The 22,066-nt window shown below is 42.8% G+C and overlaps 1 protein-coding gene across 1 annotated transcript in view; it reads right to left on the minus strand.

Annotated features, from left to right (window-relative positions):
- Nucleotides 1–2,800: 2,800 nt before the first annotated feature.
- The window catches only part of LOC149441576 (uncharacterized), a 151,856-nt gene continuing 132,590 nt past the window's right edge, over nucleotides 2,801–22,066 (minus strand). The window contains exons 10-12 of the mRNA XM_089657154.1: nucleotides 21,864–21,910; nucleotides 4,028–4,308; nucleotides 2,801–2,822 (exon numbers count right to left, since the gene is read on the minus strand). Coding sequence (XP_089513280.1) covers nucleotides 2,801–2,822; nucleotides 4,028–4,308; nucleotides 21,864–21,910 — 350 coding nt within the window. The remainder of the gene's footprint in view (nucleotides 2,823–4,027; nucleotides 4,309–21,863; nucleotides 21,911–22,066) is intronic.

The raw sequence follows: 22,066 nt of genomic DNA on the forward strand, positions 1-22,066 counted from the left end.
ACTGGATCCCCTTTCTTAGGGATTGCTCCAGATTGCTGGATAGAAGAGAATTTATCTAAGGTTTGGGGTGGTACACCAGGAGAGGCTGAAGACCTCTCCTAGAACAGAAAACCCTTCTTTGTGGACTTATACATAATTGTCACTAAGTTGTTATCAGTTTACAGTTCCTTGGGCATCCCATGCAACCCTCAAACCCATCCAAGTTTATTACCCCCAATAAAACCCCAAAAAACAAGTTCAAGAACTGTTTACTGTCTCTGAAGTGCAAGTCTGAAAGGAATTGCGTGTTGCCTGGCTGTGCAAGACCATAGGGGGACCCACATCTTCAACAACTTCTAAGGGGGTAGTGCTACATACTCATACAACTGCAATAATTAAGAGAACTGTATGACCATGTTTTGTACAGTACTTACTGTCATTTCCTTCAGTTCTCGAAGACAGTATACATGTGAGGCACCCCCCCCCCCCCGCCCCAACCACTTAACCTCATAGGACCAGTGAAGAGATAACAAAACAACAAAAAACTTCCCCAGACATCCCAGTATGTTCCAAGACTATGACCCTAATGTAGTCTACAGATGGAAATGTATGCTACAATGAAGATTTGTCAGTAAAGAAAAATTACATTTAGTGTGGTCAAACAATTTTTCCAACTCCATGGCAGCATACATGTGGGATCTAATCTTTAATAAGAGATGTGGGACAGGAATGTGGTCATACAACAATACATTTTAATTCTGGGCAAAACCGTAGAAAACCCAACTCACTGTCCTATAAGATTGATTTACTCAGCACCATAAATATTGCTGCCCATGAAGAAACCACTCTATGTTTGTGTAGTGCCCTCTAGGTAGCTAAGATTTATTATGTTGTTAAATAGAGACTCGGTAGCAGCCTAGGATGAGTCAGCCTGTGAGTGAGGTAATGGGTTCACCTCAGGATAGGCCTCTGTAGGTCAGAGCTTCTGGAGCCCTCCCACCCTTCTAGGGGAGGATACCTAGATCTGGATGTCTGAGGCTGGACATGGTGACCAAGGACAACCCTTAAATGTGGCAGAGCCTGTGCAGTTGTGATTAGAGTCAGGTGGAAGATAGACTGAAAAGAGATTGGAGTGCAAAGCCTGGGAGAGGGCCCCATGGAGGGGAGCATACCTACAGGCTGGTTGCTGGACAGAAAGATCTCCACCGTCCCACCGTCTCCATGGGAGGACATCCTGTGCAGCAGAGAAAGAGCCAGCCGACTGTAAGGCCTAAAGGCAGCCACTAACCCACCAAGCTAACAGTGTAAGTATTTCTACCCCTTGAGCCAGATAAAGGGAGAGGGCGGTCAGGTGCAATACCCTACTAGTTCTCATCTGGGACTACTTAACTGGCAGATCTTAGACTCCCTTGCCCAGGGATACCCTCAGTGCAGCCGGGTGAAGAGGAGGATTCATCTGGGGTCTGAGGAAGTACACCAATGGGACTTCAGTGCTCCTTAAAAGAGACAGTGCTATTTCTTTTGGATTCACATCTTTTTGTACAGTATACAGGTTGCTAAGAAGTTTGTCCTCAAGTCTTCAGTTCCTTGTGCATCCCATATACCCCCTAGACCCCATCCAACGTATCAACCCCTTAATAAAACCCTACAAACAAGCTCAAGGACTGTTTACTACCTCTGAGTGAGTAAAGATGGGGAAAAATGCTTGTTGCTTGGCCATGCAAAGCCTAGGGGGACCTAAAACTCAGGGGAGCCTCCAGAATATCTTTAGCCTTATATGCCAGACAGATGAGCTTCATCACTCATGAAATAATCATTCTGGTAAAGGCAAAATTCCCGTAGGGAATGCATAGAAATGATCCATTGCTCTTACAGGTTCTCTTCATATATACCTGAACAAATCTATAGACATAAAAAAGGATTGATCTACAATGGTTGGTCATATGAAAAAGTAGGATATAACAAGAGCAGTTTTCATTACAGGAGACACCCTAATAGTCTCTTCTGTCATATATGTCCCCCCACCTGTAAGTGGTGATATGATCTGGGTCATGCATGCACAACTTAGATGATATTTACAGCAACCGCCTTGGTGATCTGACATCCATGCACATGCGCAGGAGTGACACCATCACATCCCAGCCATTCAAGTAGCTGAAGAGACAGAACTCTGAAAGGAAGATAGAGTAAAGATAGAAGTGCTGGGGCCAGCAATAGCTATGGCAGTGTAGTGGTGGAGGGCTTCTTTTGACAGGTATGTCTGTCATAATGTGCTAGTATGCTGTGCATACAAGTAAATTATGGCTTTTTTTATGCTGAGATTCCTACCGCTTTAAGGAACAACTCCATTAATCTCTGTTTGTCAAATGGCCCAATACCTTTAACATTTTAATTATTTTCAACATAATAAAAGAAATGCATTCTGGCAAAATACTTCATTTTTTTTATTTTTCATTCTTATAGAGCATTAGCAGATTATGCAGAATCTTACAAAGTACAAATCATGTCAGTCCCTGTCTCCAGATGGAGCTCAGAGACCTATGTGCCTATGAATCCAACACATGCTAAAACTAACATAGGAAGGAAAACAATTAATTGTTCAATTTGGGTATTGAGGAAGAAATCAGCAGAATTATAGGGAGAACATACAAACCCAGGCAAAGGTACCCCTTCTTAAACCTACAAAGCAAATTTACTATCCACATAACCACCATTCCACCCATGTTTCCTGGAGTCTTCATGGCGAGGAGAGGAACCATGATTGATTGGTGATGGTCTAGAGCTTTCTTAGGAAGGTGGCATCAATGTCTTATGTCTTAACTCAGTTGGTGTCAAGATAAAGTCTGTTAAAAAAAGGGTATAAAATGATACTAGAAAACGAAAAGTTACTCTTATTCCATGAACCTTTAAAATCCAAATGGAAGCACAAGAATCACTGACTCAGATGTGCTAAAAGCCCAACCATGATTTAATGCATTTTGGTGATAAATCTGAATTTCATCTTATATATTCAAACTTGCCTCCAATGAGTGAATTTTTGGTGCATGTCAAGTGGGAGGACATTGGCACCCTCTATAATGCACTCCTTCAGCCTGAACTGTAGACACACAACAATTAATATTTGGAGTAACTACATAACCCAGCTCTTTAATTATAAAAGGTAAAATGAGATAAGACACAATAGAATATGTATAAAATAATTGTTGGGCTAATGTCATAAGCATTCACCTATCTCTTACAAATCCTGGCCTTATTTTGCCTAATATGCTGATTTCATCTGATCTTCACCTATATATAGTGGCCATAATAAACATATTTCCTGAAAAACCTCAATCTGGCAACCATATCATGGCCATTAAATGGAGGTGAGGACCATAGGAAATAAATATATTAGGCAAAATATGACCAGAATGCATTAGGGCTGAGCCCAGCTTGTGACACTGGTCCAACAATTGTTATAATACCAGATAGACCCCTTAGTATCAGTGTGTATGACCTACTCTAGAGAGAACATAGTATAACCATAAAGTGAATCGCAGCCATTTGCATGTAATTGGTGTCAGATGCATTCGCAGATATCTATGCGCCCCCAAAGTCATCTTATACTGATACCTCAAACAAAGCTGTCACTGCACCCCCATCCCGTCCTGTATATCTATATTCCTGTACTGACCCCTCGCACGGCGCTTTCACTGCACCCCCATCCCATCCTGTATATCTACATTCCTGTACTGACAACCCGCACGGCGCTATCACTGCACCCCCATCCCATCCTGTATATCTATATTCCTGTACTGACCCTCCACATGGCGCCGTCACTGCACCCCCATCCCATCCTGTATATCTACATTCCTGTACTGACCCCCCACACGGTGCCGTCACTGCACCCCCATCCCGTCCTGTGTATCTATATTCCTGTACTGACCCCCCACACTGCGCTGTCACCGCACCCCCATCCCGTCCTGTATCTCTATATTCCTGTATAGTTGATGGCATTTCTTAGATCTTACTTTGCAATTCTTTATAGTTTCATCTATAATTTACTAACCTGAGGTCCTTTGCAAGCTGTTTCTCACCAATTCTCTCCAGCACCAGATAAGTAATGCGCAGTACTCTATTTTCTGTGTAGCGTCTGATGAGAAGTGATGACACTTGAATGGTGGTCTTGTCCTTAAAGTCTGAAGTGGTCATTGCCTTAAGTTTGTGTCTTTGAAGAAATTCTTCATCCATCAGGCATGCTTTGAATTCCTCAAATTTATTCTTCTCCATCTGTTTAAGTGTCTTTAGAAGACATTCTCTTCGAGTGGGTTGGTTGGAATCCATTCTTGCCTGTAAGGAGTGTGTAGAGAAAGGTGAGGGCTCATTCACGACCACCATTACTGTGTGTGTCACCGCAATGCATGATAACTCTTGTGACACGTGTTTGTGTGATCTGGTGTCATATATGCTACATGGGACTGTAATGCATCTTCCAGGTATTGCGGTTCACTGAGTTGCTGGAGGAGATTGTAGCCGCATTAGTGCACTTGCGACAGAAACAACTGAGTACTGTCCATGGTACTTTTTTTTATTTGCACTTACATACAGTTTACAGGACAGGCTTTCAGGGCATGCCCTCTTTATCAAGTTCCGAGCAGTACTCAACTGAGTTGCTGGAAAGGTTGTAAAACAAATCCCTAGGTCATTCAGTTTCCTCCCATATACCTCAATATCCACCCCCACCTCCCGCTCACAGCGCCATCCTGCTATCCACTCCCCTCTCCCAGCTACAACATGGCATCCCACTCAGACAAAACACCCCCCATCTTTAGAATGTCTCCCTCTGACCCACCACCCACCATTTCAATATATACAGCATATATCCAAGGTGTCATTCAGGAGGTGCAATCCCCAGATGACACCTTGGATATGTGCTGCACATGTCACAATGGGATTACTGATGGTACCTTCCATTAATGAACATCAACCACCTTCCCTTAAGGTATATTTTCCCATTGTCACTCTTGATGGATTGCATGATCATGTTCCTCAAACATAAGTTCATCCTATAGTTTGTGTATGTCCACCAACTAAAGAACTAACCAAATAATATACTTATCTATGATGCCATTGTGGAGGCTGCCCTTAACCTTGGGGGGTTTGCATGCCTGGTTTCCCCATTTTGTTTGCCCTCTTGGATTATTCAGGCTAAGTGGTTGCTATATCTCTGGATGACTGCCAGAGCAACTATCCCCCCCTCTTGTCTTCTGAAGAAGTGGAATATAATCCAAGAAACACATAGAGCTACATGGACTCTATCCTTAATTGTCATGTAGGAAACACCAAGAAAAGCTATAGGTGGTACTGTCCACCTAGACCAGCCATATTCAACCTTCGTACTGCAAATGAACCTTTGAAATAATTTTCAGATTTTGGGGAATCCTTGCAAAAACCAATTCATTGGTGACCAGTGGGAAGAACGTCCCTGTTGCACTGGTGGTCACAATGCAACCCTTAAAAACAGCTTTGGGCTCATGGAACTGGAGCTCCCAAGTGGCGTTGGACCTAAAACTGTGCAGGGACCATCAAACAGAAGGTCAATCAGCCACACATCAAGGAACCCCTAGCAACCTCAGGAGGAACCCTAGGGTTCTACAGAATTCTGGTTGAGATTGACTGACCTAGACGCTTTTATGTTTATCATTTGATGAGTGATAGATCTTGACAATCGGGGGCTTTAGTGTAGTTTGTTTTTAGGATGTCAGTTATTTGTTTACTGATGGAATTATACAATATAATAAAATATTTGTAATTTTCTAAATATACTGTTGTGTGAGTTGTGCCTCAGAAAACCCTACTTTTTTTTTGTTTGAAAGTATAGCCTCACAATTTGGATACGTGTTTTTTTTTAATTGTATATGACACAGGAATACAAGCTCTTATGTATGAGAACATGCCAGTAAATTGGTAAGGCTGCTAATAAGAAGATATCTGTATTGTATGCAACAAAGAACATCCCTATATCACTGGCCAGATCCAGCTCTGGTCTGTTAGACTGGACAGTCTGCTGTATGGAGATGGAAATAACCGACACTATATTGCCAATCCCACTAACAGTTGAGCGTGGAATATTTAGTAGCCAGGAAATGTCACGGATGGACTTATTGCACAGGTGACCACCTATCACGGGACCACGCTTGGAGTCACTGAGCTCCTGAGAGCGACCCATTCTTTCACCAATGTTTGTAGAAGCAGTCTGCATGCCTAGGGGCTTGATTGTATACATCAGTGGCCATGGAGGGTATTGGAACACATGAATACAATGATTTGGAGGGCGGGGCCAATACTTTTGGTGATATAGTGTATGTATTATACATGAGTCGCTCAGCCTCCAGATCTAATATTTGGTGTAGTAGTTATTATAAATATAACTGATCATATAGGTATAGTGCCTAGAGGTACTTCTGATCACACTCCTCCACAGTTTGTACATTTACTAGATTCATAAGCAGCCACAAAGATTCAGAGGCAGTGATGTTTTTACATTTTGTGCTACCCTAGGCAACACAAAAATCGTTTGCCCCCACGGACACCAACACCCCCCCCCCCCTTTCCCCCTCCCACGGAGAGAGTCTGACATTGCTGACATTGACCAACAACGCCCCTACTCCCCACCCGGCAGAGCCTTCCACTAGCCCCCGCCCCAGTGATAGAGAGAAAGACACTCATCTTCACAGCTCCAGACATCCCCAGGAACAAGGGTCAGGCTCTACATACACCATCAAGCAGCCCACAGCTGCTCTCTAAGCCCACCTGGTTCTTATGGTGTGCGTGTCCTTTCTTTCATCCCTTCTTCTTGGGGGATGTGCTGCCCCCTGAAAACTGCCACCCTAGGCAAGTGACTTGTTTGCCTGGTGGCAAATTCGCCCCTGTTCAGAGGATATGTCATTCTTGTTATGGTATTGTGTCAAATCAGAATCACTCCTAAGGAAACATTCACTTATACAGTTCTTCAGCATGGCTCTAGGTCCTGCGTCTCTCTCTCTCCAGCTGTGTGTTCCGGCAATGGTCTGGGATCCATTATCTCGCTCACTTCATAAATTCAATCAAGGTCACTCCACATGCTGCTTTTCCATAGAATAAGCAGCTATGAAAGACATTTCACTCCAAACTTCCACTCAGAGCAAACTTACTCTACAACTAAGCCCCAGTAAGGAGCAAAATGCATCAGAGAGAAGCTGTGGGGTGGAGGGTCTCCTAAAGCTGCCTATGTAATAAAGTTTATTGTATTGTATGGCAAGGCGCGAGTGACCTCGATAGACGGCTGCTAAGGAATGTTAGAAAACACAACAAATCAGAAGACCCCTACATTGTGGACGGCTATTAAGGCATTTCTCAGGGGAAGGTAGTTCTGAATGTGAAGGAACATGCTGTCTGTACTGTGGAAGATCAGTCTGGAGTGACATGTGAGAAAGGAGTTGGATACTCTCCCATGTGTGGTGTGATGAAGAGCTCTGAAAAACATAATTATTGCTTACCAATCTTAGATGTGATCAGGGCCACTGTTACAAATCATTGGAGCCCCGTACAGCCTACCTGTCAGAACCTTGTATTATATGGCAAGGTGTGAGCAACCTTGATTGAATCTGCTGCTGAGGAATGTTAAAAAACACAATAGCCGTCCACAATGCAGGGGTCTTCTGATTCTTTTTTGTGTTTTTTAACATTCCTCAGCAGCAGATTCAATCAAGGTTGCTCACACCTTGCCATATAATACAAGACAATATCAATATATCCCAAAACCTGCGCTCAGAAAAAAAAGGTGAAAACTACAAAAAAAATAGCAGCTGAACACTATACCCTGATACCAGGCATTTCATATAAAGTGTACAACAGAAAGTGCAGTGCTCAACTCGTTAAATATTAACCAAATGAAATTTTACAATCAAATATCCTATAATAAGTTAAAATTATGTGAACATACAGACCCTGATTTACTATTGTGCCTAGGCACATTTCCGTGGGCAAGAGTCTACTTTTTAATAGCGACCATCTACTTTTAGACGGCAAAGACATTTACTAAAGAAAGCGTCAGCAAGTAGACGCCCAATCGAATTTACTAACGAGACACAGCCCAGGAATTCAGACCCAAAAAGCAGACTTGCTAAGAAGCACGTCTAACACCATGAAAAATCACTGCAGAGACGTTCACATTGAAATTTGCTTTGCAAATATCAGGACTTCACTTTAAACAATATCTGACATTTCAAAAATTTTTAAAATGTGTAAAAATGTGTTTTTTAAAAGCAAGTCGTCACAGTAAAAAACTAGACGCTTTTCCAGCGTCTATGGCAGATACAAATGCGCATGTGCAGAACACATTTTAGATGTCCTCTGTGGGCGCTTTCTTTTTAGCCACTGGTCAGTAGTAATCTGTGTGGATTCCTCTGACAGCCGGCACTCGGTCGCATTTCCTGTGTGTGACAACCAGCACTCGGCATATCTTTATGTATTCTAATTTGATTTCCTTAGTTCTAGTGATTCTATTTTTGTTTCTTATCCTTTATAATTATTTCTGTAATGATTTTACTTATTTAGAATGTCTAGATAATATTTAATTTTGACAGCTGAATGTAAAAATAAAGGTCTGCAATAAAAAACAAAAACAGCATGGGGTTCCCCCCAAAATCCATACCAGACCCTTATCCGAGCATGCAGCCCGGCAGGTCAGGAAAGGGGGGAGGAGATGAGTGAGCGCCCCCTTCCTCCTGAACCATACCAGGCCACATGCCCTCAACATGGGGGGGTGCTTTGGGGCAGGGCCCCAGGGCCCCCCCCCCCAAAAGCACCTTGTCCCCATGTTGATGGGGACAAGGGCCTCTTCCCCACAACCCTGGTTGGGGGGGGTCTACGGGTGGGGGGCTTATAAGAATCTGGATGCTCCCTTTAACAAGGGGGCCCCCAGATCCCGCCCCCCCTACCTGAATGAGTATGCAGTACATGTTACCGCTACTCATTCACAAAAAAAGCAAAAGTGTAGTGTAAAAAACCACAGTACAGGGTCTTTGACAAGTCTTTTTAATAAAACAAAATCCCCCGAAGTAGATCCAACGTCAATCACGGTGTCAGGCGGCGGCGACCCGAAAAAAAAAAACAAACCTTCCAGCCTTATGCAGTGAGCCAGGCTGACAGTTCTTAAATAAGTAGGGGGCGGGGCCAGCCGGGGACATCATCGGAGTGACCCTGCCCCATGTGACATCATTGGTGTCACATGGGGTGGGATCACATGCTTGGAAAAACTAGAAAAAAAACAACAACCTGGGGTGGAAATAAAGTTAGTTGTTATACTTGCCTTTCATCTACAGCACTTATAGATGGGTAATACCACTTTCCATCCGACAGGATCCCAAGGAATGATAAGTAGCCCAAATGTCACTATAAGATGTTATTACACTGTGTTGTAGTACCTTACATTGAGATTTGGGCTAGACTGCATGGAGTGCAAAGTCCGCTGTAACCACCTATAGACCGCATCATGTACATATTCATTGCAGCTTACCAGGGTGAAGTATCCAACAGAAAAGAAAACAGATAGGTCACCAACTTGTGGCAAATATTTAATATTTATGTAATATGAAAAAAGTATAAAAATTGTAACCAAACATATCCAGTAAACCTGGGTTATAGCCCCCCCCCCCCCCCCATCCCATACTAGCCTCTGGCCCCCACCCTCTTAAACAGTGTTGGCTGTGTGTCTATACCCTCTCTACCTGCACCCCCCCCCCCAGCAACCCTGCGAATGATCCCTTTCTTCCTGGTACACCCCCACCCCCCTCCTGCTGATGATGGAATACTGGACCTGGATACCCTGCAAGATAGATGGTGACAACGGGAAATGCACAGTATGCAATATGGCAATCCAAAAAGCAACACTAAAATCAGTTCACTATACATACACTGATACACTGAGGTGGGGCCCACTGTATGCGTGGGTGAGTCCTAAGTGGCATACAAGTCACTCCTATGACAGTGAGTCCAGCCTGGATTGGATTGCATGGGTCTCACCACTCCTTGGTGGTCCACATGAACTGGAGATTTAGCTGCCTGATACCACTGTGCAATGCTGCATGTACATTATCCTTGTAATATCCAGTGCAATGCTGTGTGTCCTTTGCATGCTAAGCTGGATTCTGGGTCCCCAACACCTACAGGTTTCATCCTGCTTCCTGACTGGGACTTCCTCAGGGTATGGTAGGGGATTGGCTTTGGGCTGTTTGCCCTATATACCCCCTTAAAGCTGCAGCCAATGTATCAGGACTTTTGTTTAGGTAATGGTGCAAAGCATTCATCCACATCTATTCTTCAGCACTTCTATAAAGTAGATTATTATTGCCCTCCAACCCTCTCCCCATCTGAGGGTTAAAGGGAATGATTCCACCATAGTAATACATTACTTTACAAGCAGCTGAAGGCATAATACCAATGTTGTTTTTTTTTCATTTTAGGCGATTCGTTTTTTGTAAAAGCCATCCTAGAGGCAAATTAGCCGCTGGACTACTTTTACAGGAGGCAGGAGGGGTCACCCCCCCCCCTACAAGAGGCAGAAGGGGTCACCTCCCCCCCCCCACACACACACACCGCTTACCACACTGCCATCCCACCAGCTTAACATAGAGCTGATCGAGGACTGAAAGGTCTCTGTGGTTGCATCTAAATTGTTAAAGCATCTGATCACAATGATCTTGGTGTGATCAGATGCTTTTAAGAGCAGAGGAGACATCTGGGGTCTAATAAACCCCAGATCTCTCCATAAAGAGTACCTGTCACTGCCTATTGCTGTTACAGGAGATATTTGCATTGCTTGTGGCAATAAAATGAATTTTAAAAAAATTAAAGAAACAGCATAAACATAAAAAAATGTAAATAAAAAAATGTAAACTGGTAACCTATAAAGGCTTTTAAAGCGTCACCTATGGAGATTTTTAACCGTTTCAATACTGTGCAATTTTACCCCTTCCTGCCCAGGCCATTTTTCAGGTTTCAGCGCTCTCACACTTTGAATGACAATTGCGCAGTCATACAACATTGTACCCAAACTAAAATTTTATCATTTTCTTCACACAACTAGAGCTTTCTTTTGGTGGTATTTAATCACCGCCGGGGTTTTTATTTTTTGCTAAATTAACAAAAAAAGACCAAAAATTTTGAAAAAAAAACACATTTTTCTTTGTTTCTGTTATAAAAGTTTACAAATAAATAATTGTTCTTCATAAATTTAGGCCGAGATGTATTCTGCTACATGTCTTTGGTGAAAATAGCCCAAATTAGGATGTATTTTTTAGTTTGTAGGAAAGTTATAGAGTTCACAAACTATGGTATAGATCTGAATATTGATCAATCCTGAAGTACTGACGGCCAATCTAATTTCTTGAGGTCCAAGAATGTCAGAATAGTACAGATATCCCCCAAATGACCCCTTTTTGCAGAGTAGACAGTCCGACGTACTTCATAAGAGGCATGGCGAGTTTTTTGAAGTTGTATTTTTTTGTCATAATTTTTTGGAAAATGAAAAAATTTAAAAAATTATTTTCACTATTTTTTTTTTTACATACTGTCACCAGTGCAGTACAGCGTCATCATATAACTGGCATGGCGGTGAACAGGGACACTGACTGGTGACAGTATGAAAAAAAATATACATTTTTTTTTAATTTTTTTTATTATATTTAATTTTTTATTACATTTTTTTAAATTTTTTTTAAGATTTTTTTTTCATATTTTACTATGACCAAAGTAGTACAATGTTACCATAGTAACATTGTACTACTTTGGGGAAGTGATCAGTATTTTTTTTTTTTTTTTACACAATTTGCTTATAGCAAAGAATTACTTTGCTATAAGCAAGCATTTACCTGAATGAAATCGATTCATTCAGCTTTTTTTTTTTTTTTTTTTTTGTGCTTAGCTGTGATTTGGTCACAGCTAATCACATGACATGTGCATGTGATTAGCTGTGACCATTCACAGCTAGGCACTAGTATACAATGGAAGGCATCATGAATGAAGCCATCCATTGTATACAACTGTCATGTGACCTGCTGTGATTGGTCACAGCAGGTCACATGGTACCAGCAACGGGAGCCGGTACTCGGATCTGTCATCGGCCGTGTCCGAGGTGCACGGCCGGTGACAGATCGCACTGCTGCGCTGCTCTGCATTAGCGCAAACTGCGCATGTGCGGGAGCACGCCAAATGGCGTGCACCCGGAGTGCAGAGACAGTTTTGAAGCCGCCAAACGGCCATTGGCCGGGCGGCTAATGGTTAAATACCATAATTTGGCGCCTTTCCACAAGCGTGTGCAATTTTAAAGTGAGAAATATTAGTTAGCGATTTATTTGGTGTAACATCATCTTTTATATTGTACCAAAAAGTGGGTGTTATATTCTGTTTGTGTGCATTAAAATTCATTAACCACCTCCAGTCCGGCCGTTGTATATAAACGGCTGGATGGTGGCAGTGCAGGATCAGGTGGCCATTTATAAACGGCCTCCCCGCACCCTGCTTGTGCGTGCTCCCTGGGCGTACGCAGAACCGCGATCCAATGCCCTCCGGACACAGTGGAACACCGATTGTCGGATGGGACCTCTGTGCGAGGTCCCGATCATGTGATCACTGATTGGCCAATCAGTGATCACATGCAGAGTGTTAGGGATCCGGGTGTGACCAGAAATGTGTGGACTGACACAGAGAAGTAGCAGGCTTCAAGATCACAGGCGTAGTCAGGGCTGGAGAGGTGGAATGGTCAGGCAGGCCGTTTGGTACTGTTAAGCCGCCTGGCAGAGTCTCTAGCAGCCCACCGCACGGACGCCCTCAGGGCGCGGGGTCTAAGTCCTAGCCTGATGTTCACCAGGGCCCCTGATGGTGGGGATGGACTTGGTGCAGACTGGAACCAGGTCGCGACCCCCGAGTGCGACCTGCGGTAGTAGAGAATACTGACAGGGGAGTGCAGGAACGGAATCTAATTTGGAAGAGGCAGACAGATACACTGGTCTGATCTGAGCCGGATGGATGGATGGAAGGTCGGGTACAGTATGCGTGGTCAGACAGGCCGGGTCGGTATTATGCGTGCAGCGAGGTACAAGAGGAGCGAGCTAAGAATGGTCAGGTCACAAGCCAGGTTCAGCAGGGTGCGAGCAAATACAGTACCAGGGATCAGACAGAAGAGTAGTCAGGCAAGCCAGGGGTTAAACAGGAGAAGAGCAGGATCAGTAACAAGCAGAGGTCGGCAACGGAGTATACAGCAACACAGGAACAGGATACAGGGGCTCATGGGAAAACATTTACACCAAGGCACAGATCACAGGCCTGGTCATTCCTTAAATACACCTGCTGTAATCAGCCCCAGGTGTTGGCTGACTGCAGAAGTGAGCTTCTGGCTGCTGAGAGCACCCGCTGGTCAGCCCTGGTACTGCAGCCCACACGGCAGGTGAGTCCCACCACCAGTGCTGAGTCCATTCCTGACACAGAGTAGTAAGCAAGATGTCACTTCTGACATCATTGCTTACTACGTGTGAAATCTGTGAATGATCACAGAGGTCACATGGTACAGGGCTATTCACAACAGCCTTGTACCATGTGACAAGCTGTGACCAATCACATCTCACACAGTAGTTCTCAATGGCTGCAAGAATGCAGCCACAGAGGAGAAATAATTGCTTTTACATCCTTTAGGGTGTAAAAGCAATCAGTGTAAAAAAAATAAATAAATCTTAATCACCCTCCACAAGTAGTACAGTGTAATATAAAAAATAATAAAAATAAAATGTAAAAAAAAGTTTAAAAGTTATAATTTTTGGTTATAAACTAATTTGTTTTTTTTTACTAAAAATATAACAGAATAAATTTTGGCCAAGATTCATGATGAAATACTATTTATTTGCAAAATTTTATAAGAAAAACACTTTTTTTCTAAAGTTTTGGACTTTTTAATTTACATAGCAAAAAATAAATAAAAATCCCAGCGGTGAATAAATACCACTAAAATAAAGCTTTATCTATCTAAAAAAATGCAAAAAAATTCATATGGGTACAGTGGTGCATGACCGCGCAATTGTCATTCAAAGTGTGATAGTGCTGAAAGCTGAAAATTGGCCTGGACTGGAAGGGGGTGAAAGTGTCCGGACTGGAAGGGGGGGAAAGTGTCCGGACTGGAAGGGGGGGAAAGTGTCCAGACTGGAAGGGGGGGAAAGTGTCCAGACTGGAAGGGGGGAAAGTGTCCGGACTGGAAGGGGTTAAAGCATATTTTATCTAAAAATTTGCATTTGAAAAAACTGCTGTGCAAATACCACACAACATAAAAAATTTCAAACCACACCATTTTATTCTCTAGGGCCTCTGCTAAAATATATATATATAATGTTTGGGGATACTAAGTAATTTTCTAGCAAAAAAAATGTGATTTTTACATGTAAACAAAAAGGAGTTTATTTACTAAAGCTGGAAAGTGCAAAATCAGACTCACTTCTTCATAGAAACCAATCAGCTTCTAACTTCAGCTTGTTCAATAACCTTTGGCAATAAAACCTGGAAGCTGATTGGTTTCTCTGAAGAAGTGAGCCAGATTTTGCAATTTCCAGCATCAGTTATTTAACCCCCAAGTGTCAGAAAAGGCCTGGTCTTCAAGTGGGTATAATCAGAAAGCCTTGTTGATGACTTTGCAATATTGCAATATGTCTGAAATTTGAGTATATATATATATATATACAGTTGTGACCAAAATTATTCAACCCCCACTGAAATTGAGTGTTTTGGCCAGTTTGACATTGCTTTTGATCATTCAGTCATCTTGCTTACATTTACATTAAAGAGGCACTTGTAGGTCAGACAAATATAACATAACAGTTATAATGAAATAACCACAAATGTCTTTTCTGTGCTCACAGCATTATCAGTTTTATTCAACCCCCAAGTGACATTCAATCTTAGTACTTAGTACAGCATCCTTTTACAGTTATAACAGCTTTTAAACGTGAAGCATAGCTTGACACAAGTGTCTTGCAGCGATCTACGGGTATCTTCGCCCATTCTTCATGGGCAAAGGCCTCCAGTTCAGTCACATTCTTAGGCTTGCGCACTGCAACTGCTTTCTTTAAGTCCCACCAGAGGTTCTCAATCGGATTTAAGTCTGGTGACTGCGATGGCCACTCCAAAATGTTCCAGCCTTTCCTCTGCAACCATGCTCTAGTGGACTTGGAGGTATGCTTGGGATCATTGTCCTGTTGAAAGGTCCAACGTCTCCCAAGCCTCAGGTGTGTGACGGACTGCATCACGTTTCCATCCAATATCTCCTGGTACTGAAGAGAATTCATGGTACCTTGCACACGCTGAAGCTTCCCTGTACATGCAGAAGCAAAACAGCCCCAAAGCATGATTGACCCTCCACCATGCTTCACAGTAGGCAAGGTGTTCTTTTCATCATAGGCCTTGTTCTTCCTCCTCCAAACATAGCGTTGATCCATGGGCCCAAACAGTTCTAATTTTGTTTCATCAGTCCACAGAACACTATCCCACAACTTTTGTGGTTTGTCCACATGGCTTTTGGCATACTGCAGTCGACTCTTCTTATTCTTTGGAGACAGCAAGGGGGTACGCCTGGGAGTTCTGGCACGGAGGCCTTCATTACGCAGTGTGCGTCTTATTGTCTGGGCTGAAACTTCTGTACCCACATCTGACAAATCTTTTCTCAGTTCCTCAGCAGTCACACGGGGACTTCTCTCCACTCTACGCTTCAGGTAGCGCACAGCAGTCGAAGTCAGCATCTTCTTTCTGCCACGACCAGGTAGCGTTTCAACAGTGCCCTTTGCCTTGAATTTGCGAATGATGCTTCCTAAGGTGTCTCTTGGTATGTTTAACATCTTTGCAATCTTCTTATAGCCATTGCCCTTCCTGTGAAGAGAAATCACCTCTTCTCTTGTCTTCCTGGACCATTCTCTTGCCTTCACCATGTTTGTAACCACACCAGTAAATGTCTAGAAGGAGCTGAGTATCACAGTCATTTTAAAGCTGCCTAATTGGTGCTTATTATGCTTGATTGCTGCTCGGTGACATCCACAGGTGTTTTCAATACCTGATGGAAAGCACCTGTATGAACCTCTGTTCTTCAGAGTGGTAGTCTTTAAGGGGTTGAATAATTGTGGCAATGAAGAAACCACATAAGAACCATTTACTACTGTATTACATAAACAATTGATGTCATTTTAGTTGCATTTGGGTAGTTACAACGTCCTTGTAGGATTTGATTCTGAATACAATTCCAAATGTACACTATAGTCCCTAAACCCCTTTACAGCATTGGGGGTTGAATAATTTTGGTCACAACTGTATATATATATATATATATATATATATACCCAAAGAACCCCCAGTGGGACTTTATTGCAGCAAAGAGGTCATACATATATTCAAGGAGACTTTATAGTAAAAAATATTTTTTTGTCAGCTTTATTACATATACATTTTTTTACAATGTCAGATACATGATTTCTAAAAGGGAAATTGCTCTGACAGTGTTCTTACAAAAGAACTCTTAATACAAAATAGGAGACCACACAGAAAAGAGAGAAAATACCCCAACGTGTTTCGATCATTCCACCGGAATATGGATTTCAGCCTCCCATCTTGGAAGCCATCTCTTTTTTGCTCTGGCATACGTTTTTGTAAGTATTAATTTTTGGTTATGTGATATTGTTTATTTTTGATTATTTGTTTATTTTTTGGTATAGTCATTTATGATTGTTCATATATTTACTAGAAAGCCTCCTGTTCTTTATGCCCCCTGAGGAAGATCTAAAATGTGGAATGATCAAAACGCGACGGGGTATTTTCTCTCTTTTCTGCGTGATCTCTTATTATGTATTAAGAATTATTTTGTAAGAAAACTGTCAGAGCAATGTCCCTTTTAGAAACCATTTATCTAACATTGTAAAAAAAATGTATATGTAATAAAGCTGACAAAAAATCTTTTTTACTATAATCTCTCCTTGAATATATGTATGACCTCTTTGCTGCAATAAAGTCCCATTGGGGTTTTTTTTGGGTGGGGGTTCTTTGGGTATATGTGTTCATATAGGGACGAGCAGCCAGATACCTGACCTTTTTTGGTGTGTGTATATATATATATATATATATATATATATATATATATATACACACAGATTATAGTGCCAAAAGTATTGGCCCCGCCCTCCAAATCATGTGATTCAGGTGCTTCAATCCCCTCCATGGACACAGGTGTATACAATCAAGCCCCTAGGCATGCAGACTGCTTCTACAAACATTGGTGAAAGAATGGGTCGCTCTCAGGAGCTCAGTGACTCCAAGCGTGGTCCTGTGATAGGTGGCCACCTGGGCAATAAGTCCATCCGTGACATTTCCTGGCTACTAAATATTCCACGCTCAACTGTTAGTGGGATTATAACAAAGTGGAAGCAACTGGGAACAACAGCCACTCAGCCACCAAGTGGTAGGCCACGTCACATGACAGGGCGGGGTCAGCGCATGCTGAAGCGCACAGTGCGCAGAAGTCGCCAACTGTCTGCAGAGTCAATAGCTAAAGACCTCCAAACTTGGTGTGGCCTTCAGATGAGCCCAACAACAGTGCGTAGAGAGCTTCATGGAATGGGTTTCCATGGCCGAGCAGCTGCATCCAAGCCTTACAACACCAAGTGCAATGCAAAGCGTTGGATGCCGTGGTGTAAAGCACGCCACCACTGGACTCTAGAGCAGTGGAGATTGGTCACTCCAGAGAACCTATCATGCTTCTCTGTCTGGCAATTTGATGGACGTGTCTGTGTTTGGCGGTTGCCATGAGAACGGTAGTTGCCTGACTGCATTGTGCCAAGTGTAAAGTTTGGTGGAGGGGGGATTATGGTGTGGGGTTGTTTTTCAAGGGTTGGGCTTGGCCCCCTAGTTCCAGTGAAGGGAACTCTTAAGGCAACATTTTGGACAATTTCATGCTCCCAACTTTGTGGGAAGAGTTTGGGGATGGCCCCTTCCTGTTCCAACATGACTGCGCACCATTGCACAAAGCAAGATCCATGGCAGCATTTGTATTTGGTCCCTCGGAGTCAGTATTTTGTAGGACCCCCTTTGGCTGCAATTCCAGCTGCAAGTCTTTTTGGGGACGTCTCTCCCACCTTTGCACATCTAGAGAGGGACATTTCTGCCCATTCTTCTTTGCAAAATAGCTCAAGCTCTGTCAGATTGGATGGAGGTGGTCTGTGAACAGCAATTTTTAAGTCTTGCCACAGATTCTCCATTGGATTTGGGTCTGGACTGTGACTGGGCCATTCTAACACATGAAGATGCTTTGATCTAAACCATTCCATTGTAGCTCTGGCTGGATGTTTCGGGACGTTGTCCTGCTGGAAGGGGAACCTCCGCCCCGGTGTCAAGTCATTTGCAGAGTCTAACAAATTTTCTTCTAAGATTGCCTTGTATTTGGCTCCATCCATCTTCCCATCAATCCTGACCAGCTTCCCTGTCCCTGTTAAAGAAAAGCATCCCCACAACATGATGTTGCTACCACCATGTTTGACTGTGGGGATGCTGTGTTTGGTGTTTGGTTTCTGCCACACATAGCATTTTGCTGTTAGCCCAAAAAGTTCCATTTTGGTCTCCTCTGACCAGAGTCCCTACTTCCACATGTTTTCTGTGTCCCCCACATGGCTTTTCACAAACTGCAAACAGGATTTATGGCTTTCTTCCAACAATGGCTTCCTTCTTGTCACTCCTCCATAAAGGCCAGATTTGTGGAGTGCACGACTAATAGTTGTCCTGTGGACAGATTCTCCCACCTGAGATGTGATCTCTGCAGCTCCTCCAGAGTTCCCATGGGCCTCTTGGCTGCTTATCTGATGAATGCTCTCCTTGCCCAGCCTGTCAGTTTAGGTGGATGGCCATGTCTTGGTAGGTTTGCCATACTCTTTCCATTTTTGAATGATGGATTGAACAGTGCTCCATGAGATGTGTAAAGCTTGGGATATTTTTTTATAACCTAACCTTGCTTTAAACTACTCCACAACTTTATCCCTGACCTGTCTGGTGTGTTTCTTGGCCTTCATGATGCTATTTGTTCACTAATGTTCTCTAACAAACCTCTGAGGGCTTCACAGAACAGCTGTAATTATACTGAGATCACATGACACACAGGGGGACTCTATTTACTAATTAGGTGATTTCTGAAGGCAACTGGTTCCACTAGATTTTAGTTAGGGGTATCAGAATAAAGGGGGCTGAATACAAATGCCGCCACACTTTGCAGATATTTATTTGTAAACAAATGTTGAAAACCCTTTCTCATTTTCCTTCCACTTCACAGTAATGTGCCGCTTTGTGTTGGTCTATCACATCAAAGCCCAATAAAATACATTTATGTTTTGGTTGTAACATGACGAAATGTGGAAAATTTCAAAGGGTTTCAATATTTTCTCAGGGCACTGTATATACACGATGTGGATTATTTCACCCCCTGCTGTCTGTCATTATGTGAACAAGATCCGCAGTGGTCCTAGAATATCAGTGTGTTATAGTTTACTCTACAGATTTCTACATTGCTTTTCAAAATGAGCTCGTCAACCATTTGATCTCTGGAAGGTTTTACCTCCTTCATGGCCAGGCCTTTTTTGCTATTCAGCACTTCGCTACTTTAACTGGCAATTTCTTGGTCATGCGACACTGTATCCAAATTAAATTTATATAATTTTTTCACACAAATAGAGCTTTCTTTTGGTGGTATTTGATCACCGCTGGGTTTTTTCATTTTTATTATATTAAAAAAATCCATATTTTCTTCTATAAAACATATCCAATAAAATAAAATTTAGACCAAAATATATTCTGCTACATGTCTTTGGTACAAAAAAAATCTCAATAAGTGTATATTAATTGTGTTGTGTAAGTGTTGTAGAGTCTACAAACTATGGGAGATACACTGTTCAAAAAAAATGAAAGGAACACTTTGAAAACCAGATCAGATCTCAATGGGAAAAAATCTCCTGCTGGCATCTACTGATATGGACAGGTAACGTGTGAGGAATGTAAGGACACCCCATCGTTTGATGGAAATGAAAATTATCAACCTACAGAGGACTGAATTCAAAGACACCCCGAAAATCAAAATGAAAAAATAATGCAGCAGGCTAGTCCATTTTGCTAAAATTTCATTTGAAATTTCAGTTCAGAATGGTCCTCAGTAGTTTGTATGGCTCCCACGTGCTTCTATGCATGCCTGAAAATGTCGGGGGAGGCTCCTAATGATACGATGGATGGTGTCCTGGGGGATTTTCTCCCAGATCTGGACCAGGGAATCACTGAGCTCCTGGACAGTCTGAGATGCAACCTAGCGGCGTTGGATGGACCGAAACATGACATCCCAGAGGTGTTCTTTTTGGATTTTGGTCAGGAACTGCCTGCATACTCTCCCCACATGAGGCCAGGCATTGTCATGCACCAGGAGGAACCCAGGACCCACTGCACCAGCGTATGCTCTGACAATGGGTCCAAGGATTTAATCCCAATACCTAATGGCAGTCAGGGTGCAATTGTCTAGCCTGTAGATGTCTGTGCGTCCCTCCATGTATATGCCTCCCCAGACCATCACTGACCCACCACCATAACGGTCATACTGAACCATGTTACAGGCAGCAGAATGTTCTCCACGGCTTCCGCAGACCCTTTCATGACTGTCACATGTGCTCAGGGTGAACCTGCTCTCATCTGCGAAAAGCACAGGGTGCCAGTGGTGGACCTGCCAATTCTGATGTTTAATGGCAAATACCAATTGAGCTCTATGGTGCCGGGCAGTGAGCACAGGGCCCACTTGAAGATGTCAGGCCCTCAGGCCACCCTCATCAAGCCTGTTTCTGATTGTTTGGTCAGAGACATTCACACCAGTTGCTGGCTGGAGGTCATTTTGTAGGGCTCTGGCAGGGCTCATCCTGTTCCTCCTTGCACAAAGAAGCAGATACTGGTCCTGCTGATGGGTTAAGGACCTTCTATGGCCCTGTCCAGCTCTCCTAGAGGAACTGCCTGTCTCCTGGAATCTCCTCCATGCTCTTGAGACTGTGCTGGGAGACACAGCAAACCTTCTGGCAATGGCACATATTGATATGCCATCCTGGAGGAGGTGGACTGCCTGTGCAACCTCTGTAGGGTCCAGGTATCGCCTTGCATCAGAAAAGATGAGTAGGGAAAAAATGTCAGTGGCCTTCTCCTGATAGCAGCTCATAAGCTGAGCACAGTAAGGAGGAACCTGAAGATATCTGTGCAAAATGGATGTGAAGAATTTCGGAGAGTCTGGTTCCCAAATCCAATAGGAACAGAGAGATGACTTCAGTATTGTGCTGCTTCTCTTTTCATTGTCCAGTCACAGACTTGGGGGAAGGGGAGTCCTGGATAATTTGGGCTTGGAAGAATTGGGCTGAATGAATGAGGTTTTGTTACTTTATCTTTTAATAGACTTTTCATTTTTATCTTGTTATTTTTGGCTAGAGCTCTGCTTCAAAATAGTATACCCTGCTGAAGATGAACTCCTGCTCAGATCATCAGGTGAAATAAAGGAAAAAGCCTAAAAATGGAAACTAATGCAGCCATCACATCTAATGATTGGTTAGTTGCAATATACAGTATTACATTTTTGGGTTAGGATTTAATATGGCTTTAACTGCATGCCTGTAGTGCACACCAGTGATTCTCCCCTCTAGGTCTGATAACATATCCATGGGCTAACAAACACCCAATGTTGGCACTTGGTACCTTATGCAATAAAATCTTCAAATTAAGAAATACTGGAATAAGTCCATTTCAGGAAAAACTTCCTATTTTTAGTTACCCCAAGTCAGCCTCACCTTCTTACTTTGCTGTGCCTGGTTTTCATCCTCCATATCCATCTCATCTGAAATGAATACAAAGCAAACTAATATCAACATTATGAGGATTGATTTGTAACTTTTTTTAAATATTTGCAAGTATGTCAGAGTAACAAATTAAAAGTACTCTTTCGGTTGAAATTAGTTTTTAGCAATTAATGGTGGGTCCATATGGTTGTTTT

The sequence above is a fragment of the Staurois parvus genome, unplaced genomic scaffold (assembly GCF_062004578.1).
Source record: "Staurois parvus isolate SC_StPar_1 unplaced genomic scaffold, SC_StPar_1.0 ptg000972l, whole genome shotgun sequence".
NCBI classification, from domain to species: domain Eukaryota; kingdom Metazoa; phylum Chordata; class Amphibia; order Anura; family Ranidae; genus Staurois; species Staurois parvus.